The 18,716-nt window shown below is 38.0% G+C and overlaps 2 protein-coding genes across 9 annotated transcripts; both read right to left on the minus strand.

The window, feature by feature from the left end:
• Positions 1 to 93: 93 nt before the first annotated feature.
• On the minus strand, positions 94 to 11,341 carry SRSF10 (serine and arginine rich splicing factor 10). Of its 8 annotated transcripts, XM_074563273.1 has the most exons (8): positions 11,035 to 11,337; positions 8,752 to 8,923; positions 7,943 to 8,342; positions 6,955 to 7,076; positions 5,112 to 5,274; positions 4,760 to 4,813; positions 4,484 to 4,585; positions 94 to 1,363 (listed from the first exon to the last, which is right to left on the minus strand). In XM_074563273.1, the coding sequence occupies exons 3-8, from the start codon at positions 8,011 to 8,013 to the stop codon at positions 1,345 to 1,347; spliced, it is 531 nt and encodes a 176-aa protein (XP_074419374.1). In that variant the 5' UTR covers positions 8,014 to 8,342; positions 8,752 to 8,923; positions 11,035 to 11,337; the 3' UTR covers positions 94 to 1,344. The 8 variants fall into 8 exon arrangements, with proteins under 8 accessions (XP_074419374.1, XP_074419372.1, XP_074419373.1 ...); XM_074563271.1 differs by lacking the exon at positions 7,943 to 8,342 and having other exon boundaries at positions 6,955 to 7,058; positions 8,819 to 8,923; positions 11,035 to 11,331; XM_074563272.1 differs by lacking the exon at positions 7,943 to 8,342 and having other exon boundaries at positions 4,760 to 4,810; positions 6,955 to 7,058; positions 8,819 to 8,923; positions 11,035 to 11,316.
• A 3,479-nt stretch (positions 11,342 to 14,820) lies between these two features.
• On the minus strand, positions 14,821 to 17,767 carry LOC141733213 (fatty acid-binding protein, liver). Its single transcript, XM_074563279.1, has 4 exons — positions 17,620 to 17,767; positions 16,395 to 16,567; positions 16,018 to 16,107; positions 14,821 to 14,931 (listed from the first exon to the last, which is right to left on the minus strand). The coding sequence occupies exons 1-4, from the start codon at positions 17,750 to 17,752 to the stop codon at positions 14,881 to 14,883; spliced, it is 447 nt and encodes a 148-aa protein (XP_074419380.1). The 5' UTR covers positions 17,753 to 17,767; the 3' UTR covers positions 14,821 to 14,880.
• Between the last annotated feature and the right edge of the window lie 949 nt (positions 17,768 to 18,716).

An 18,716-nucleotide genomic window follows, 5' to 3' on the forward strand; every position in this document is an offset into this window, starting at 1 on the left:
CGGGCTCTGCCCAGCTCTGGGGTATCCGAATGCTCCGTGACCAGGCTCCAACAGGCTACGGCTGCAGTAATTAAGTCAGAAGGTGCTCTCAAGTTATAGTCAAAACTTGTACATTTTATTCCCAATTCACAGGGTTATTTGCACAGATGGAACACAAAACTTAAGAAGAAAGGATGTGGATGAATAAAACATTAGCATCTTTTGATCAAACACACTACAGGGTACAGAGTCTTCCCTTCCTATAATAGTCTCATCAGTAAGAGCATCTTTAGACAAATATTATAGCAATGGACTACAGACTTTTTAAGCAAGTTACAAGATAAATGGAGAAAACCAGCAATTATTAATGGGCGATTATGTCCTAAAAGTGTGTAAATTTATCCCTTTGTACTTCAAAATGTTCATCTGCAACATCCCTGCCAAAAAATCAAGTAGCAGTGCTGCGATGGATATCAATCCAATTGCCCTTCTCTGAACACATTTCAAGCTGTTACCCCAGACTAAACAGTAAGGAAAAAAAAAAAAAGCTCTTTCCAAGAAGAGAGCTCAAAATAACATTTAAATTGAAAACTTCCACTTTGAATAAAGCCATTATACTGTACATTTAAACATCTTTAAAAGACATAGAAAGGATAACATTTAGCTTTCAGAGACCAGTCCCTAATTTAAACACCCAGCTACTTAACCACTAAGTTTAAGATTTATGATTATCAGTTGGGTGCATGGACTTTTGGTGAAAAAGAAGTTCCAATAGAGCCTTCTATTACTGCTGAGATAAATTGATAACTCTGCAGATATTTCGGAGCACAGCCATTATTACTTTCAGCAGATTTTTTTTTTTTTTTTTTTTTTTTTACACACTACTTCAACTCTACAAATTTTGCAGGAATGACAAAAAAAAAATCAATCATCTAGTTTACCACAGAAAAACATAATTCCCACCGTTCTTGAGACTCCAAAAGAAAGATGCCTATACATGATCTTTTGTAGCCTGCGTATGTTCTTGCATTCCAGCTGTGCATAACCTGCAGGTAGCTCGCACTAAACAGGCTACTGCTTTTTTTTTGTGTGTGTGTTTTAGAGCAGGACAAGGATTCCTGCATCAAGGGAGGGAGATGTTTTATCTAGATGGGCTGTGGCTTGACTTGCGTGAATGCGTAAAACATTCCCTGCCCTTTTTGGCCACATCCTGCTAACTCGTCCCCAACTGAAAGGCCCACAGAACAGCTTCTTCACAATTTTTCCATGGGAGCAAGAACTAGGACAACATCTTTATTCATGCACTCTTGAAACATCGTGGGTTTGTGTTCGGCTTTTCTGGCTTGTTCATATACACAAGTCAAGTCAAAGTTTAGTCCTACCTCTGGGAGAGAAAGAAAGAACCATCAGAACTGTCAGATACTACATTATACTTGCAATGAATTGGATTTTCAAAACAAAAAATTTTAAACTCTGCTATACATAAATGTTGAGGCACACAATATAAGGACATGCTGACAAAATAGTTAAGGTATAGTTAACTGTTACTCTGCAGTCTCAAATTAGAACCTCAGCCTGGACACAAAGATGTTCTCCTCCCTCCTCCCCACCGATCCAGCGCTAATTCTGGCTGGACTAACATGAACATTAATTACAGCAACGCCTCGCAGGCTGCTGACAAAACCATATAACCCCGTCTCCCCATGACACAGTCGGGTGGACCGCTTTTAAGTAGGATTTTAGTCTTAAAGACTATATTCATTTAAGAAAGCTGGAAAAGGGTGGGCTTTTCTGCTCTCATGAGCCACTTTTATGGACAGCTACAAGATAATCACAGCTCAACTCACAAAGTGTAAGAGTGAATTTCTCAAAGCAATTAAGTGCTTTTCAGAGTTGTTTTCATTGAATGGCATAAGAAGAACCAGTTGTAAATACCACAAGTGCCAGGAGGCAGCTTGAATTCTAAACATCACCAGCAAAGTGTTGCCACCTTCTAAAGAACCACTGCTGGCGCGACTTTTGATATGGCAAATACAATTTGATAAGGTGATACTAGGAATTTGGTTCTATAGGAATCTTCAATTACTGATTTTAAAGAGTTCATAACTTGGCTAATAATATGCAAATTGTAACCATAGGGCAGTCCATCCAGCAATAATGAAAGTTAACGGAAAAGAAATGTCAATATATTATACTAAAACATATGCTTATCATTCTTATTTTGTCTAGTAATCCTTTAAAATGTGAAATGATACTTATTCAGACATTAAACGATAAATTCCTGACACTACTGAAATACCATAGTAAGGATTTTACTCCATAAGGGATGCACAGCTCTACTCCTAACCATGCTCTGGAGTCAAATTCTAAAGCTACAATAATTCCAGTGGATCAGTATTTCCTTCATTTTTTTATTACAGCATGTTTGCTAAATTTACAGCAAGCAGAAAATAAGCTGGGTCTTTAGTTATTTTGATCAAAACATTGATGTTTTAAAGGTAGTACACAATATTTGTTAAAAAGAACATATAAAAATACCTTTTTAGAAGCCTCTATAAGAAAGGAAATACAAAGTTTAATCCCACAACTTTCCTCTGCTAGAGCTGCACACTACTGCTACAGTTTTAAATAGACTTTTTGCTGTTTTTAAACTATACATCCAGGAAAGTCTACAAAATTAAAGGAACGTGCATATAAATGATTGCATAGCAGAACATGAACATTAACTGCAAACAGTAAAGAAAAAGTTAGAAATACTATCAAATGTACAAAGATTCTAGAATCAACCCCCTAAGCACGTTCCACCGCCAATATGTAAAAGCCATCTGCTTTTCTTCAAAAGCCCTGCTGAAAACACTGAAACCAAAACCTAAAATATTTCTCTAAAAAGGAACTTTGTGAAATCAATGTCTTTATATGCTACTACGTAGGACAGCAAGGAACACTAGGCATTTGATGCTGGCTTTTGAAGGTAAATAGAAAAAACAACACCAAAAGCCATTTTCATAACAAAGTATCTTGCCTTCTAGAGAAATACTGGTAAGATTACACACTGGTTTTGTTATTTTTCACATTCAAATTTACTAAATATACTGTATTAGTGATAAACTAAATAGCTAGAGATGCAGCTCTTGTTCATATCCAACTTCAAACATTTGTTCTTAAGTGAAATGAAATCTTGTAACCAAACCACTATCCATTCTGAGGAAGAAGTCATTCAGACTTGCTTGACCAAATACTTTTTGATGTGTAAAAGCAAGCCTTTGTTACTCAGGAAGAAAGATGGCTACAGTTTTATACCTATGAATACACCAACTAACCACAGGAGTCATTGGCATAAAAGTTTAGTTCTTATATACTGTACACACACAACTCGAAACAATCTACTTGTATCTAACAGCAGGAAAACTAAGCAATTTTATGGTTAACCGCTCACTAAAAATTAGAATAGATACAAAAACTGCATAAAATGTACACACAACCTATTATTTAGTTGCTCTGCCATTTGCTGAAATCGGAATTTAATTTTCCTTTCCAGGTGTTTTTTCTCCTCACACATTTAGTACTAGCAGCCAGGTCAAAAGCAGTGAAGCCTCTATCCTGACAAGTCACGACACTGCACAGTCTCTGAATGAGCTTCTAAGACCAACTCTCTCCCCATGTAGTACATGCAATGTTAGTACCATCCCTCCAGATGGCAGGGTTAAAGAGAAATCTCAAAAAACATCTCTCCATAGAGCTCCATTTACCAACCTACTCCTGTCAGTGGGCATGGAGAACACAGAAACCTGCCTTTGAACAATGGAAACATAAAATCGCCAGTCTGCATTTCACCGCAGTCAGTGTTGCACTACAGCTGTCCAGTTTTCCGTTTTATCACAAAGTTTAGCATTAAAGAACAAGTTAAACAGTTGGTTTAACTGTTCAGCACAAACTGGTACCAATTTCTCTATGGGTATGACATTTTTAATAGGACAACGTTGCAAGTTACGATCAATCAAGTCATCACCAATATCTAAGCATTAAAAATGCAAATCTTTACAAAAATATACATAGAGACACCACAACCAAATCAGCAGCTGCCCATGACATTTAACCAAGTGGACATTCTCTCTCTCTCTCTCTTTCTCTCTCTCTCTCTCAGTGGCTTCTCAACACTGTTTTAATTTTAACCATTGTCGGCTACAGGGAAAACTGACAAAGAAAATATTTTTTAGCACTGTTGCAACATCATATTCCTGATAATTTAAGTAAACTGAACTGTGTGTAAATGACTCTTACATGCCTAAAAACAACATGGATACACTGTTAGTGGCCACTGGACTTGGGACTAGTCCATGACCTTGATCTAGATTTTGACCTAGATCTAGAATGTGATCTTGACTGTGATTTGGATCTAGCTGGTTCTTTTTTTCTCGACTCCTTTTCATATCTTGAGCTGGACTTATAGTGTGTTTTAGAATCTGTTTTAGAGGTGCCTCTAGATTTGGTGTGAGATGCAGACCTAGACCGTGATTTAGCCTTCATTTCTTTCTTGGGCTGTGACTTGGATCGTGATCTTGAATTGGACTTAGATCTTGAAAAAGATCGATTGCGGTGTTTGAACCTATCAGAATAAAGGGGAGAGAGGAGATTTGAATGTAAAAACACTATTCTTAGACATCTAGCACATTAAAAATTGTTTACCGTTTTTTTTCAGGAGAAACTTTTTTTATAAACCTATAGTTAAAGGAATACAGTGATCTACTTTTCAATTTAAAGGGTGTAAAAAGTATTTTACCTATCATTGTCCGAATGGCTTCTGCTACGACGAGGTCTTCCAGTAGGTCTACTGCTAAAAAGGTACATCAGAAAAAGTAAACGGTGACAAATACCTACATATGTACAGAAATGCTTAATAAATTATTTTTCAAGCTGTGTATTTTCTTTTAGTTACTCTTCAATGAAACACAGAATTGTTTCATTCAATACTTCTGATTTGATGTAGCATGCAAGATATGTAACTCTCACAAGTAATTACAAAGTGAGTGTAGAAAAAGATTATTCAAAATTTTAACAATTAAGTAGTCAATGTGGTGTTTCTCCTCCAACAGACTGCTGTGCAGTTGAAGCCAAACACACACTACACTTACTTTCTGGGACTATACGATCTTCTATAGCTGTAATCAAAAGAACGACTTCTAGAACGTCTCCTTTCGTAACTCCGACTTCTAGATCGCCTATATCTGTCATAGTCATCGTAACGAGAAGAACTGTATAGGTTTCTCCCTTCCTTGGCTTTCATTTGATTTGGTGCTGTAAAAAAAAAAAAGCAATATTTAACATTTTAAGTTAAAAAAGATGCCCTACTTTCCTTTCAGTGACACTACTAATCCATATATTTTGTATTTAGCAGAAAACCCAATTCATGATTCTAGCAGAGAGGTTTATGAAAAGAATGGGTAAGAGACTGCTGTATGCCATTTGCTTTTTGCTGCTTTAACCACTGAACAAAAATTAATGCAGCCTTGTGGGCACTATAAATCTAGGGGGAAAAGAAAAATCCAAAAGAAAACAAAACCCAAAATCAGTAAGAAAGAATTAATGCCCCATACAACCAGAGCAAAGAACTGGCTAAGGTGATTTCAGGCTACCTGGAAACTGGTATGACAGGCCAATCCCATGACTGAAATATTCTAACATTCCTGAATTTACTCGAAAAGTGAAAGCTAACAAGGAATTAATTAAACACCCATTTTCTTGACTACACAGCACCACACATTACACCTGATCCACAGTCTTCTTTAAAGATTAAAAGACAGCTTGTACAGAAGCAGCAGTGGAAGCCACACAAAGAGAAGTTTGATTCTAAAAGTACTCCCCCTGCCAGTACAACAACGCACATTCACTCTGTAGCTTAGTTATTAAAATGATTAAGAATGAATGAACTTTATTAGTCTTCTGTTGTATTTCCTCTAAGCAGTACAGCTATCTTTCCTTTGCACTAAATCCCATTCTCATTCAAACCCAGAGACCATGCTTAAAGCACTTTAAACGTATCATGCTGTGATGAACACTATCTGTACTAAATGGCTACAATTTTTATGTTTTAAGCACTGCTGTTTACAACACTAAAGTAGATTTAGTTAATTTTTTTTCAGAAACTTGGAAGAAATCCCGATGTTTATATACAGGACAGAAGCTTGTCCTTCAGAGCATGTAATTTCCATTGACTTCAATAAAAGTTAAATGTGTGCATTTGAGGGAAACCTGCACAGTTAGGTTGGTTTTTTGATAGCTTTAACTGAAAGACCTTTAAGGCACTTTTATTCCCAAGCTGCATGTAAGTATTACAGTCCTGTTTTAGATCAACAAGTATGTGTTAGGTTTACCAACACCATGCTGTATTTTTATATAATATCTGTATCTATCTAGATATTAAGAATATGTATACGAATTACAGACGTGAAAGATTTAAGTTCACTTTACAATTATCTATTCAGAATATAAGACTTCTGTTCCATGTTGAGTCGAGATACCTTAAAATTTACTTTTATCTTGAAGCCAAATGAAAACGAAGACACTACCTCAATCCTAGAAATTGGACTGCACTGAGAAACGTCCACACAGAATCACTAATATGCTTCAACACAATATAAACATTGCAATACATTAAAACTGGGCTACTCATTTTGACAGGGAGAATTTTCAACACTGTGTTTCTGCAAAGAAAGCTTAATAGAGCTGCACAGAAAGCTCTTAAGAATTCTCTGCCAGCAGCAAGGATCAGATTGTGTTAAGTGACCGTTATACTTAGTTATCTGTTTTTAATTAAAATGAGTCATTAATAGTTACCGAATAAAAAGCAGAACATCCACATGCTATTTATATACAAGTAAGAACACATCACAACAATTAATAACACATGTAATGTTGCCTGGCACTACACATTAAGGCTAAAATCACAGTCTGATGAAATACACGCAAGGCACTTACTCTTCCGATCCCCCTGTGCAAACTGGATTTCTATTTGCCGACCACAAATCCACTTTCGATCCAAATTATGGAGAGCATCTTCTGCATCACGGACATCTTCAAATGTGGTGAGTGTTAAGGTACTTGGGAATTTGAATAGTTTACAGATTTGGCATTTAAAATAAAAAAAAAGTTATTTTATAATTTTACAGGGCTTTTGGTTTTGGGTTTTATTCTTTTAAGTTCTTTTGGTCATGCTACAGTATACACTAATAATTTTTTTTTTTTTTAATTAACCACCAGCTATCTGAGAACTCCTATAACAAATTAAAGTCTCATAATATGACCATGAACTTATCTGTCAGCAAGCAGTTACTATGCGATACTCTAACTTTTTTCTTCTCCCACTTGTACTTATGCAAGGAAAAAAAGCGGTATCCTTTTCAAAATGCATTTGTTAATGGTCATTCAGTTCCCTCCACTAGATTGACTTTACTAAAATTAAACCCTAGCTCTTAAATTATGTTAGGCATACCAACAGTAAATTTAACATCTGTCTATTAATTTTAGAATTGGGATAAAGCTTTGCTTTTTTTCACCAACTGATTTTAAGTTTAAAGTATGTAATGCCATGGACATGTATACAGACCTTCAACAGCCCGAGATAAAAGCATACACTAAAACCCCTACACTATCAGTCAGGTCAGATGTTCAGTAACACAAACATTATTAATTTTAATCTGCAAGATTGACCGCTACTGTAATTCACACACCACCTTCCAGCTATTTGACCTGAAAGAACAAATTGCCTTTCTCCTTGTAGCAACTCAGTTCACCACCAGCATCAACTATGCAGAAAATAAACTATCACGTTGTAGGTATATATCTCGATAAACCAAGAACGAATGCACTTTCACTCAAGACCACAGTTACAGTAGCACTCACAAGAGAAATATTACAGGTTTTGTCAATGGACTAAACCAGAATCATTCATCAAATTACTGCTTACGTGACAAACAGAAGAAAAGCTGTTATTCTGTAGGATACATCAGGTATGACTCCTTTAATCTTGGCCACCATTCAACTTCATCTTGACCTTTAACTCTTTAAGTGCTTGTCAGAAGGACTTGTCATGAGATGCTTGGCCAAAAATGACAGATGGCTTTATCTTTTACTTTGAAAAACAACCTTTTCCCCCTTTTGTAGATAAAGCGAAGCTTTGTCTCCCATTATGGCTTGTCCTTCTTCCAGCTTTTCTTTATTTTTTCTTTTCCCAAACTCTCCCTTCTCTTCAAGCCTGATCCTTAAGAGGTCTTTGGCTTGTCTACTTGCCTTAATTGTTGAACTCTACTCTAAAGGTTCTTTCATGCTTTCTCTTTGGGGTCGCCATTACTGTACAGCTTTACATTCTGAGGCAACAACAGAGGACAGTAAATTAGGGGACAATATTAAAGAAAGAAGTTCACCTCATTTTTTTACACAATCTGATTTTGATCAAGTGATTCCAGTTTCCATTTGTTAAATTAACAATGAATACCAGCCACAGTTTGCTAAGCACAAGTTTACTTACATACCAGTGATAATAAAAACGTGCTAGACAATTTTGAGTCAGTGATAAATTTTCATTTAAATCATATAGTATTAATTTCAGTGACATAAGCAAGCTTTTATATTACTGGACTTGATTTAAGTTTTTCAAAAAGGCAAAGAACAATTGAGAGAAGTTAATCTTCAAAAATAATGAAACACCACAATGTAAGAAAGACACTTATTAGATACAACACAAAAGTAAACTGCTTTTTCATTTAGATTTGTTACCTCTTACACAAACTTGAATTTCAAACTTCAACACCCCTCACTAATCAGCCATCTGAAGAAAGGATATTGAACATAAGCAAATCCTCTGGGACGACGAGTGTAGAAGTCAAGTGGAACGTATACATCAACTATAGGCCCATAACGACCAAATTCACGGCGCAAGTCTTCAGACCTAGAATATCACAAATATCTTACAGGTTTTTTTCACTATTTAAGGTGTTAAAAAACATCCATCAAATAAAAAATAATAGTAATCTAAAAAATTTTAAAATCTACAATCAATATGACCACTCATCTTTTTGTAAGCAGTTGGTAGAAGATGCACATAGCAAAACATTTTTGGGAAAAAAATGTTTGAGCAGTTCATTGTTAAGCACCACACTAGGCTTTTCCGAAACACTCAAGACTCAGGATGCTTAAGATACACCCTGGCATTTGGAAACCAGTGTTCAGCATAACTCTACAACAGAAGTGTAAACTGAGAAGCGACACGTATTATTCAATTCAACGCAGGATGTACTAGCAAAGGTGGGCAGAAAGCAAAAAGATAGACCTAAGAATTATTGTTATTCAAGTACCTCACGTAACTCGTGATAATGATTTTGCAACATGCAGACATCAACTGTAAGGTCCAAATAAACAGTATGAGAACAAACCAGTCACACAAACTCATTTCCATAGAATAATCAATACTTACAACCACATCAAATAGTACAAAACTTGAGTGAGCAACCATTCATGCCCTTAGGATAGCTTTTCCAAGGAGGTGGCTTTAAGAGAGCTGAGCACAAGAACTGTTGAATAGATCTGTAACTATACTTGGAACAACTACTGACTCCTCAACAGAGAGGTTTCTTAATCACATCAGTTTCTTTACATGTATTTTTGTGTCATTTGAGGACAACAACCTGTATGTGAAAGACTGATGTAATACCATATTTATGTGGTATAAAAGAGTTACTACTATTCATTTCTTTTTCTCATCCGTTGGGAAAGAATCTGCAGTGCATGTAGTCAATGAATGCAGAAGGCAACTACAACCACCAACATCAAGATCTCACAATGAAACCACCTCTAAGAAGAATGTACTGTCCAATCACAAGCTTATGTCGAAAGCCTCAACAGAACCCACATTATTTTAAAAAAGTTAGGAAGCAACAGTCCTCCCGGACTGTTCTGACAGCAAAATAAACTACAAAAGAGAGAAAAGAAAAATTCATTAAAAAAAAATAGATTTGAAGCTATTTACACTTTTGTCTATGATATGGTCCCTAATTCATTCCATCGTGCCAATGGTGTGGTTATTTGCTTAACAACTTTGGTGCAAGCTGCCCAGGTAGCAAGTTTAAAAACTCATGCTTGCATTTTATACAACTAGACCTTACAGGGTTTCCCATACAAATTCTACAATAATTAACAACATAAAAGCGCTCTAATTCACATGCGCATTCTAAACTAATATGCTCTATGCTTCACAGCTGATAAAACACAAAAGGGATGCAATAAACTCCAAAACAGAAATGCAGAAACCTAGCAGTTTATTAAAAATACCCAAGCCTTAAAAAAGAACTTGTGCAATAACCACTTTTTAATTATTTCAATTCACTGTGAAGTTACTTCACTAAGTCGCTGCACGTATTCGCTCCTTACAGACTTTCGCTACAATACAATTATTACTGAGAAAAAGCATTGTTTCCCCCCCACTCTATAGTGTCATAACAGGACACCACACATAACCGTTAATGCAATAACATTCCACCCGAACTGGCAGCAATTACCATACTAACGGAACCAACTCCGCCAAGAATTTTGGGGACACCCACAGCAAAGGCGCCGTTTTCGCCCTTCTAGTAACAATCGCCGTATTTCAAAGGAGCATTCCACACTCCAGCATCGCTGAGGGGCACGGGCGGCTATCCCTCAAGCGGGCTTGCAAATCCCGCCTCAATCTCCCGCTGGACAAACTCAAGCGCGAGTACGAGTTTCACGTTCTTCCGGCCCATCTTTGTTCTTTCTGGACGTTTGTTTTGCAACCGATCCTCGTGGAGAGGAGGGAAGGAGAGCGGAATGGCGAGCAGGGAGAGGAAAATGGAGAAGGGCGCGGAAAGGGAAGGCAGGGAGAAAGGTAAAGCAGCAGAAGGCAGCAGGCCGGCCTCGCCCCCTCCCCTTCCCTCGCTCCGGGAGGCCCCCCCCGCCCCTCCGTCGGCTGCCGCCCGTGCGGCCTAGGGAGCCCGCCAAAGCCTGCGTAGCCCCCGCGCCCCGCTGGCGCCCGCCCCCACTCACCGGGTATCGTCGGCCACGTTCCGCACAAAGAGCGAGGTGTTGGGGGGTCGCAGGTAGCGGGACATGGCGGCGGCGGCGGCGGCGACGTGAGAGGCAGCGAGCGGCAGGCCGGGCCCGGGCGCTGCGGGGAGGCGAGCGGCTGAGGCGACCCTCCGGAGCTGCACGCAGCGCCACCGCCGCCCGCCCGCTGCCTCTCGCGAGACTTCCCGCGGGGCTTCCGGCGAGAGCTGGGCGCGAAGAGGGAAACACGGGGGAGCGACGGCCGGCGCCAACAGCGGCCCTGCCCTCAATGCGCATGCGCGCGGCTCTCGGCGGGCAGAGGGCGCATGCGCACGGCCCGCGGCGGGCAGAGGGCGCATGCGCAGAGCGCGCACGCACGGAGGGGGCGCGTCCCCTCCGCCCGCTCACGCATGCGCCTTGCGCCGCCCCCGCGGTCTCGCGCGTTTCCCGCCGAAAGAGGGGGAAGCGCGCGAGTGGCGCTCCTCGCGCGGGTAAGACGGAGGGCGGGTGGCCGCTGTGAGGGGAGAGGGTGCCTCCCGCGGTCACCTCTCGCCGCCGTGGCTCGCTCCTGCGCAGTCGGCCAGCACAGCGACCCGTTGGTCGTCGTGGAATTCGGTGGTTGGGGAGGAATACTTGCTGCCAGGATGACCCTTTTAGAGCTTTTCCAACTGGAAATGAACAGTTTTGAACAAGATCCAAATAAGATTATAAATGCTCTCATTAAGTCCTTTGCAGAAAAATACACTGCGCAGGGCCTTTTCCCGTGGCTCGAGGGATCGCGGCTCTGTGGCCCTTTTCACCAGCAGTTGTTGTGCCCCAGGACTTTTCATCGGACACTTGTAGAGCAGCAATTTTTGCAAAGGACCAGCCCTTTTTCACTAAAGCCGTTTGTGTGATGACAACAATAAAGTAAGCAGGTAGAGAGATTATTTCTTAACGTCTTAACGAGTGACTCAGCAACAAGTTTATAAGCAGATAAATGGCAGATCTGTGACTGCACAGTTACAGGTGAGTTGATAAAGGGTTCAATAAAGCAGCATGTCTGCGTTCTTGCTGGTTTAAGGAATTTTCAGTGAACTACAAATGGGAGCAAAAAACCTGATGTATTTTCACTTTTTTATTTTTAATGGCTGAGTATGTATGAAAATTCTCGTGGGTGGACACTGCTGTTCATGTCCTGGCAATCTCACACTCCGAATTGCCTGACATTTCTACAGGTTTTGAATGACAGATGAAGTTCAAGCACTGACACAGGAGGTGTATCTCAACTATATACACTGCTCATCCAAAAAAAAGGAAATGATGGTGGTTCTATGCCCAGTGGTCTGTGTTAAAGACTGCAGAAAAGAGATGGGGCTCTCTCTCAATGTTTTCTGCATTTAACATTTACATTTAACATTTTTCTCTGCTAAGTATGCTACCAGCAGGTTGAGTTTGTTACCTTGTGCAATATATAGACAGATCTGCTTACACAAGTCATCAAAGGAACAGGAAAATCAAGCCCAAAAAGCACATTAGAGACTGAAATTATGGTGGGAGTGTGTGACACAAAGCACCTATGCCAAAGCAGAAAAAATTCCTTCCACAGACATTCTGAAAAACAATGGAATCACCAAAGATTAGAGTTTGGTGATGGACAGAAATGCTTGCTGCCAGGATTACCCTTTCAGAGCTTTTCAAGTTGGAAATGAACACTTTTGAACAAGATTCAAATAAGATGATAAATACTCTTATGAAGACCTTTGCAGAAAAACTCACTTGGTTTTGTGGAAGTCAGTCCAGTGCTATCATCTAAATCTGTAAAAGTTTGTCATCCAGGGATAATTGATTACTTTGGGCAATGGGGCAAGGCTCGCAATCTTATAAAAATCCTTCAGGTTTTGACTGCTTCACGTAAGGAGCTGCACTGAGTATTTCACCTCAATCTGTGATGCCCTGTGGCGGAAGAATATTGCCATTGGATTGAAAAGATTGTCACGGTTGTTGGAAATACTAAATTAACGCAATCGTGAAGTAAGGTGAAGTATTCTTTTAAGAATTTTTAGTGCTTTCAAATCAAAATGGTTTAGCATCAGTTTACATTCTATATAGGATTAGCGTGTTTTTAGTATGTGGTAGCTACAGTCTATAACTTAAAGCGCCTTTGTATATCCATTGTCATGTATTGAGGTTGAACTTTAAGGGAAGAAGCGAGTTTGCAAAGCAGATCATGTAAACCGAGACGAGAATATTCAAGTAGTCATTGAACCATCATGTTTCTTTTAAAAGCAGACAAATCCATATGTAGTTTGCTTTAACATCAATACCATTTTATGTCACAATCTATCAAAAGCAATTGTTTTGTAACAGGCTTTAGAAGTGTAGTGTTCAGAGTAATGACTGATTTCTTCATTAGTTTAGAAATAAACCTGAAGTGTCTCATATTTGGTATCCTACAACTTACTGATAGAGCATTTGGTTATTGAAGACTTGCAGTGTTCTGTGAATTTACTATTGGAAAACTGTTCTGTTTTGTAGTGTTTCACTGTGTAGTTAGCAGCAGTTACCCAGCAACTTCCAAACAGAAGTGTTTCAAGCTCTTATATGGCTTTTTGCAGTACGGATGCTTTAAAGCAGCCTTCTCCTTGAGTTTTACCAGTGTCTTGATTTCTGTTCTGTTGATCTTATTTATGTGTAACTCACATGGAATTTAATTCAGCCTGCAAAAGTGTACTTAGCATTAGAACTGCCTGGGAAGCCAAATGAACACAATACTTGCACAGCTATGCTAGTATAACTTCCCATGAGGACCTGCCTTCTCCCAGAATAAGAACACACTTCCCAGATTGCTTATTATCATGTTGCAAGTGTTATTAACTAAAACACAACCTTCTCCCTCACAAACCGCCCTTCTCCTAGGGTAGGAAGATGTAGACTCAGCACTCTTAATTGGAATAAAATGTCCCCATGAAGATTTTTAAATGGCATAATGAGTCCAGCAACTTTTTTCATGGAGGTCTTATACCCAGGACCAATTCTAACAAATCTCCAGTGACTTGAATAAGTATGAAATAGGACTGCTAGTGTAATAGTAGCATCTAATGAGCACTGAACAGAGAAATGGTTATAGGCATGGGCCCTGTGCATTTCATACTTAGTAGAGACATGTAATCTGAACATAAACGGTTTAGTTGTACTTGAGCGTCACAAACTTGAACTGTAACAAGCAGATATTGGGAGTATGTTGCAAATTGGAAGAATATTTAATTTCTTTTGCTCTTGTACTGCCTTATTTATGTTTAGTTGTACTCTTGGTACTTGAGTTCAAGAGCAGTCATTCCTATTACTACTTTGTAATTGTTTATGGCTGTTAAATACTTCATAGCTTTTAAAATATTACTGTTTCTATTCCTGCTACAGACACGTGGTGCAGATCAGCTAAATAAATGTCTAATTGATCTTTGCTGGCTAAGTTACAGAGAAAGGGTTTTTAGTAGAAGACCAAACTTTATTAGACAAAGGAACTAAAGCTGAATATGTTTACTGATTATGTAAGAAATCAAGACGCATTTATATCAGCTTTTGTCTGCTTCCAAGGATTATTATCATAAATCATAATGTTCTAATTAATGTCCAGGTTTGGTTGTCAGGGAGGCAGACTTCTGTCACTTTGAGTACAGAAGGGATCTCTAAGTGTACTCAGGGAAAACACAGTCTCATAATAATGGGAGGTGATGCGTGTGCGAAAGGAGAGTAGAAATCATAATTATCTTCTGTACCGTTTTTTCAGATAACAAAGATCACACCTTGTGGAAACTGCGCTTTATTTTAGGTATCTAAAGATGTCACAAAGAAGGTGATCTGTCTTTAAACTCTCTTGCTTCTTCTGACAAGTGTTACTCCACCAAAAGTCATAGTCTGTAGAAGACAAATATTCATAATGTGGTTTTCATTTAGACTTTAGGAAATATATTTATAGCTAAAAGGCTAGAAGTTTCCGTAATTCATGTATAAATCCATCTTATTCCATGTGAAGTAACAAGAAAATACATTTACAGTACCTGCCTATAAATATGTGTACAACATGCATACCAAGGAAAATTTTTTTACAGAACTAGTTCTGAAGATGGAAAATCTGAATATAAATGCCATCATCAACTACATTTTATCCCTCTGTTTTAAGAGCTATCTTAGATACTACAAGAAAGATATGCTTCCTGTAACAGAAATCCACTGTCCCAAATAGTAATGGGTTCTTTTGCCTGGTGTTTAGCTTCCTTACTGTTAGAAAAGTAGTTTGAGATACTCAAAATGACCTTAGGACATTGTATGTCCAAACCATATAACTTTAATGTAGTTAGGTGTCACTCTTATAGCAGTCTTTACCCAAGTGGACACTTCTTAGAAGCCAAATGAACTTAACTCCATAAAGAAAAGCTCTTTGTCAGTACCAAACAGTTTAAAACTAACCAAAGAACTTTGAAGAATTGTAGGTGGAACACACATATTGTAAATTTTCAGGTTTGACTTAGCCTTTACTTTCCAGAGCCAATGCTGCGGATAAAGCTAAGGGTGGAAACACTGTTACAGTAATCTAGAGGAATTTATAAGCAGCCTTTCTGCAACACATTCAGCAGCTAAAGCCCTTCACACTTCAGTGCCTAGAATTGGCCCCAGGGTAGTAATTAATAAAAAGATTTGTTGAGCAGGATGCCTTAAATATATGAGCAATGTTTAATGGAGAGTCATCTAAGACTATTGGTTTTAATAAGAAACTGGAATAATAAAGGATAGTAATAGTATTTTCCATGAACTGTGCTTAGTTTGAAATACTAAAATTCTGTATCTGCAGGTTTAATCACCCATAAGGAATTCTGCAAGTAATGTAGTAATTTTGGGGCCAGGATTTGTTTAAAGTATTGAGCCTACACTAAGAGCTGATCAACGTAGAACTTTTTTTCCTTCAGCATTTTTCTTAATGTGCCGTTATTTTCTAACACTTACCTCCACCATTTCACTTCCTTTAATTTCTTGCTCATGAGAGAATTTTTCTGATTTGCACACAAGCTTCCCGTTTACCATGTTCACGGTACACTGTTGAAGCAGATTTAAAAATTATAAAAAAATTTAGATTTTGGAATTCAGTCAGAATAAGTAGAGGACTACATAAATAGGAAATAAATGATACTGATGTTTCATAATCACATCTGCTAATTTAAATGGGAGACCACAGCATTTTACTAAGAGTTTTAGAAGAAACTTTTCTGTTTGTTAAAATGATAGAAATGTATGCTAATGGAAATGGTACAAATTTCACTCATACACAGAAACTGAAGTATAAGGATGAATAAAGAGATGCACCCGTTCCTGAAATATATTACCTTTAGCTTTCTGCCATCCATAGTAGTAATGTCAGCCTCTTTTCCAAGTGTAAACGAGTTAGTTACAGATTGCTTGGGTGTTTTTGATGTCACAACAAAGTCATCCCCTTTTTGTTGTATTTCAACAATAGGCTTAATATCTTTGGCGAGTTTGATAAGGTCATCTGGCAATGCTGTAAAAAAAGCAAAAAAGGACTTTTTATTTTATGAAGTAGTCTGTTGATATGAAATAGAAAATTCTTTTCTCTGATAAAGTTGCAAAATATACAAACCAATAATAGAAAGTGATATCTGAGTTAAAAGACAAATCCTGGTTTGGATTCCTCACTTCTCTATGGGCATATTGTTCCATTTCATTTAGTCTGTATAGATTTTGATATTATATTCATTAATCTTCTGTCAGAATATGTATTGTTTCTTTGAGTATTGGCTTGCCATGTGATGATGACATTTCTCCATGACGAAAACCATGTGTGTATTATTTTGTTTCCCTCACCTCTTCCCAGGGAGATTGGAGGTGAGGGTTATCTGTCTAGCCAGAGCTGCAACAGTGCAGGTAGCCTCAGACTGCCTTATTGGGGTGTCTCTAGTGTGATTTGAGAGAATCATCTTTAGCAGTAGAGGGGTTGGGTCCGGCATCATACTGTCAGACTAGGCTTTTCAGTTGTAACTGAATTTTATTCTACTGACTATCTCTTATACGCTCTTAAATAACCCAATGTGAATATTTTTTCAAGACTGTCAAGAGGGTAAGTGCATTTTTATTAATGTAGGCACCTACTAAGTCATAACCACCAAATCTGTTCCTTACAGGTTACTAAGCAGCTATCACATATGTTAATCACTACTGCTGTAGAAAGAGCTTGCACTACTCATAGTGCGTTGGAAATCTGTATACGTCATTGACAACTTGTTTCTACTTAAATGTATTTATAAAGTTATATGTTAATTAAAACAAGTTGATTTCTGATATACCTCTTCTTTCATGAGGGGCTCATCTAATGTTAAGATAGGGATTTGGGGGTCATCTGTAACCTTTCTACTTTTATTTGTATGATTTTCAGCTTCTTTTCATTTCCAAATTAGAGATAACAGACTTACCTGGCAGGGGTAGTTTGTCATACAAACAAAAGAAAAACCCCGTAGAAATACAGTAATAAAAAATGTCATGCAAAGTGTGTGTTGCAATCCAAGCAAATTATTTCAAAAGTAACTAGACACTTACCAAGAGCCTTCAGAAACGCTTCATAGTTCTCTTGAGCATAGACCTGCCAGGTTCCATTGAATGCCATGGTGGACGTTATAATGCAGTTTAGGGCAGTGATGCTAGCAGGAAAGCGAGGGCTCTCCCTGGTCATTCAGGTGCTATTTATGGAAAGGCCAGCCCAAATTGTGAGATGACTGGCTAATTATTAACCGTGAAGTAACAATTATTAATCATTTATTTGTTCTTAATGATCATAACCTCTAGTTCATTCTGCTTTGTAGAAAGTCTTACCTTGACCAGCTGGTTTGGGATGTTATGTTTATTGTCGGTTACTGAACTCGGGTAATTATTCATAATTGTTGTAAAGTGCTGCATGGATTAATTTATTTTCTTTTTATTCACAACTTCAATGTTTAATACATTTTCTGTGTTTTGGACAGAATTCTTCAGATAAAATGGCATAATTTCCAGTAGATGTGAGGTAGTTACTGTCTTGCAGCAGGAACTTCCTAATTATCACAGTATTCTCTAATATGGGCACTTGGACCTTAAACGGTGGGAATAAAATCCACAGGTATTTCTTCCAAAATTGTGGGCCTCCAATTGCTTGAGGACAGGGAAAATCGTTAGAATGGGACAGTCAGTTATGACTTTATCCAGTAGATGTCAGTAACGTGCATCTAAATCTGTATTAAATTCAGTTTGTTTGGTTTTTTTTTAAATAGTCACTGCATGCATAGAAGATTAAAGGTAAAATATAACATGGAACATTGCTTGGAGACTGAAATAGAAGTAGTAAATGGGATGTATTTTTTTTTTCCTCACCAATTCCACTAGGAATTCCTCACTCTTTATAGCTATTGGGTGATATTCCTTGCTGTCTGTGCAAGCACGACTGTTGATTTTGGAAGATATTCATTAGGTTATGTATCTTGCAATTATATTGCTTAATTCAAATAAAGCCCTGTATCCCAGGGGTAGATGACCTTTCTAAGTTAACTTTTATTACTCCATACCAGTCAGTAATTCTTCTATTTAAATAGAAAACCAATGCTTAACTTTTTCTTACAAATTCACAACTTTTTTTTTGGTAAGTAATTTTAAAGAAAATTCAC

This window comes from Larus michahellis, chromosome 19 (genome assembly GCF_964199755.1).
Source record: "Larus michahellis chromosome 19, bLarMic1.1, whole genome shotgun sequence".
In the NCBI taxonomy this organism is placed as follows: domain Eukaryota; kingdom Metazoa; phylum Chordata; class Aves; order Charadriiformes; family Laridae; genus Larus; species Larus michahellis.

Excerpts from the sequence above, each read along its gene's own strand:
- SRSF10 (XM_074563268.1), bottom strand. The coding sequence starts at position 11,099 with ATGTCCCGCTACCTGCGACCCCCCAACACCTCGCTCTTTGTGCGGAAC. Across the intron at positions 8,924-11,034 it reads AACGTGGCCGACGATACCCG|GTCTGAAGACTTGCGCCGTG; the intron begins GTGAGTGGGGGC and ends GTGATATTCTAG. Across the intron at positions 4,814-5,111 it reads AGATCGTATAGTCCCAGAAA|CAGTAGACCTACTGGAAGAC; the intron begins GTAAGTGTAGTG and ends GTACCTTTTTAG.
- LOC141733213 (XM_074563279.1), bottom strand. The coding sequence starts at position 17,752 with ATGACCAGGGAGAGCCCTCGCTTTCCTGCTAGCATCACTGCCCTAAAC. Across the intron at positions 16,568-17,619 it reads AGCGTTTCTGAAGGCTCTTG|CATTGCCAGATGACCTTATC; the intron begins GTAAGTGTCTAG and ends CTTTTTTTACAG. Across the intron at positions 16,108-16,394 it reads TGGATGGCAGAAAGCTAAAG|TGTACCGTGAACATGGTAAA; the intron begins GTAATATATTTC and ends CTGCTTCAACAG.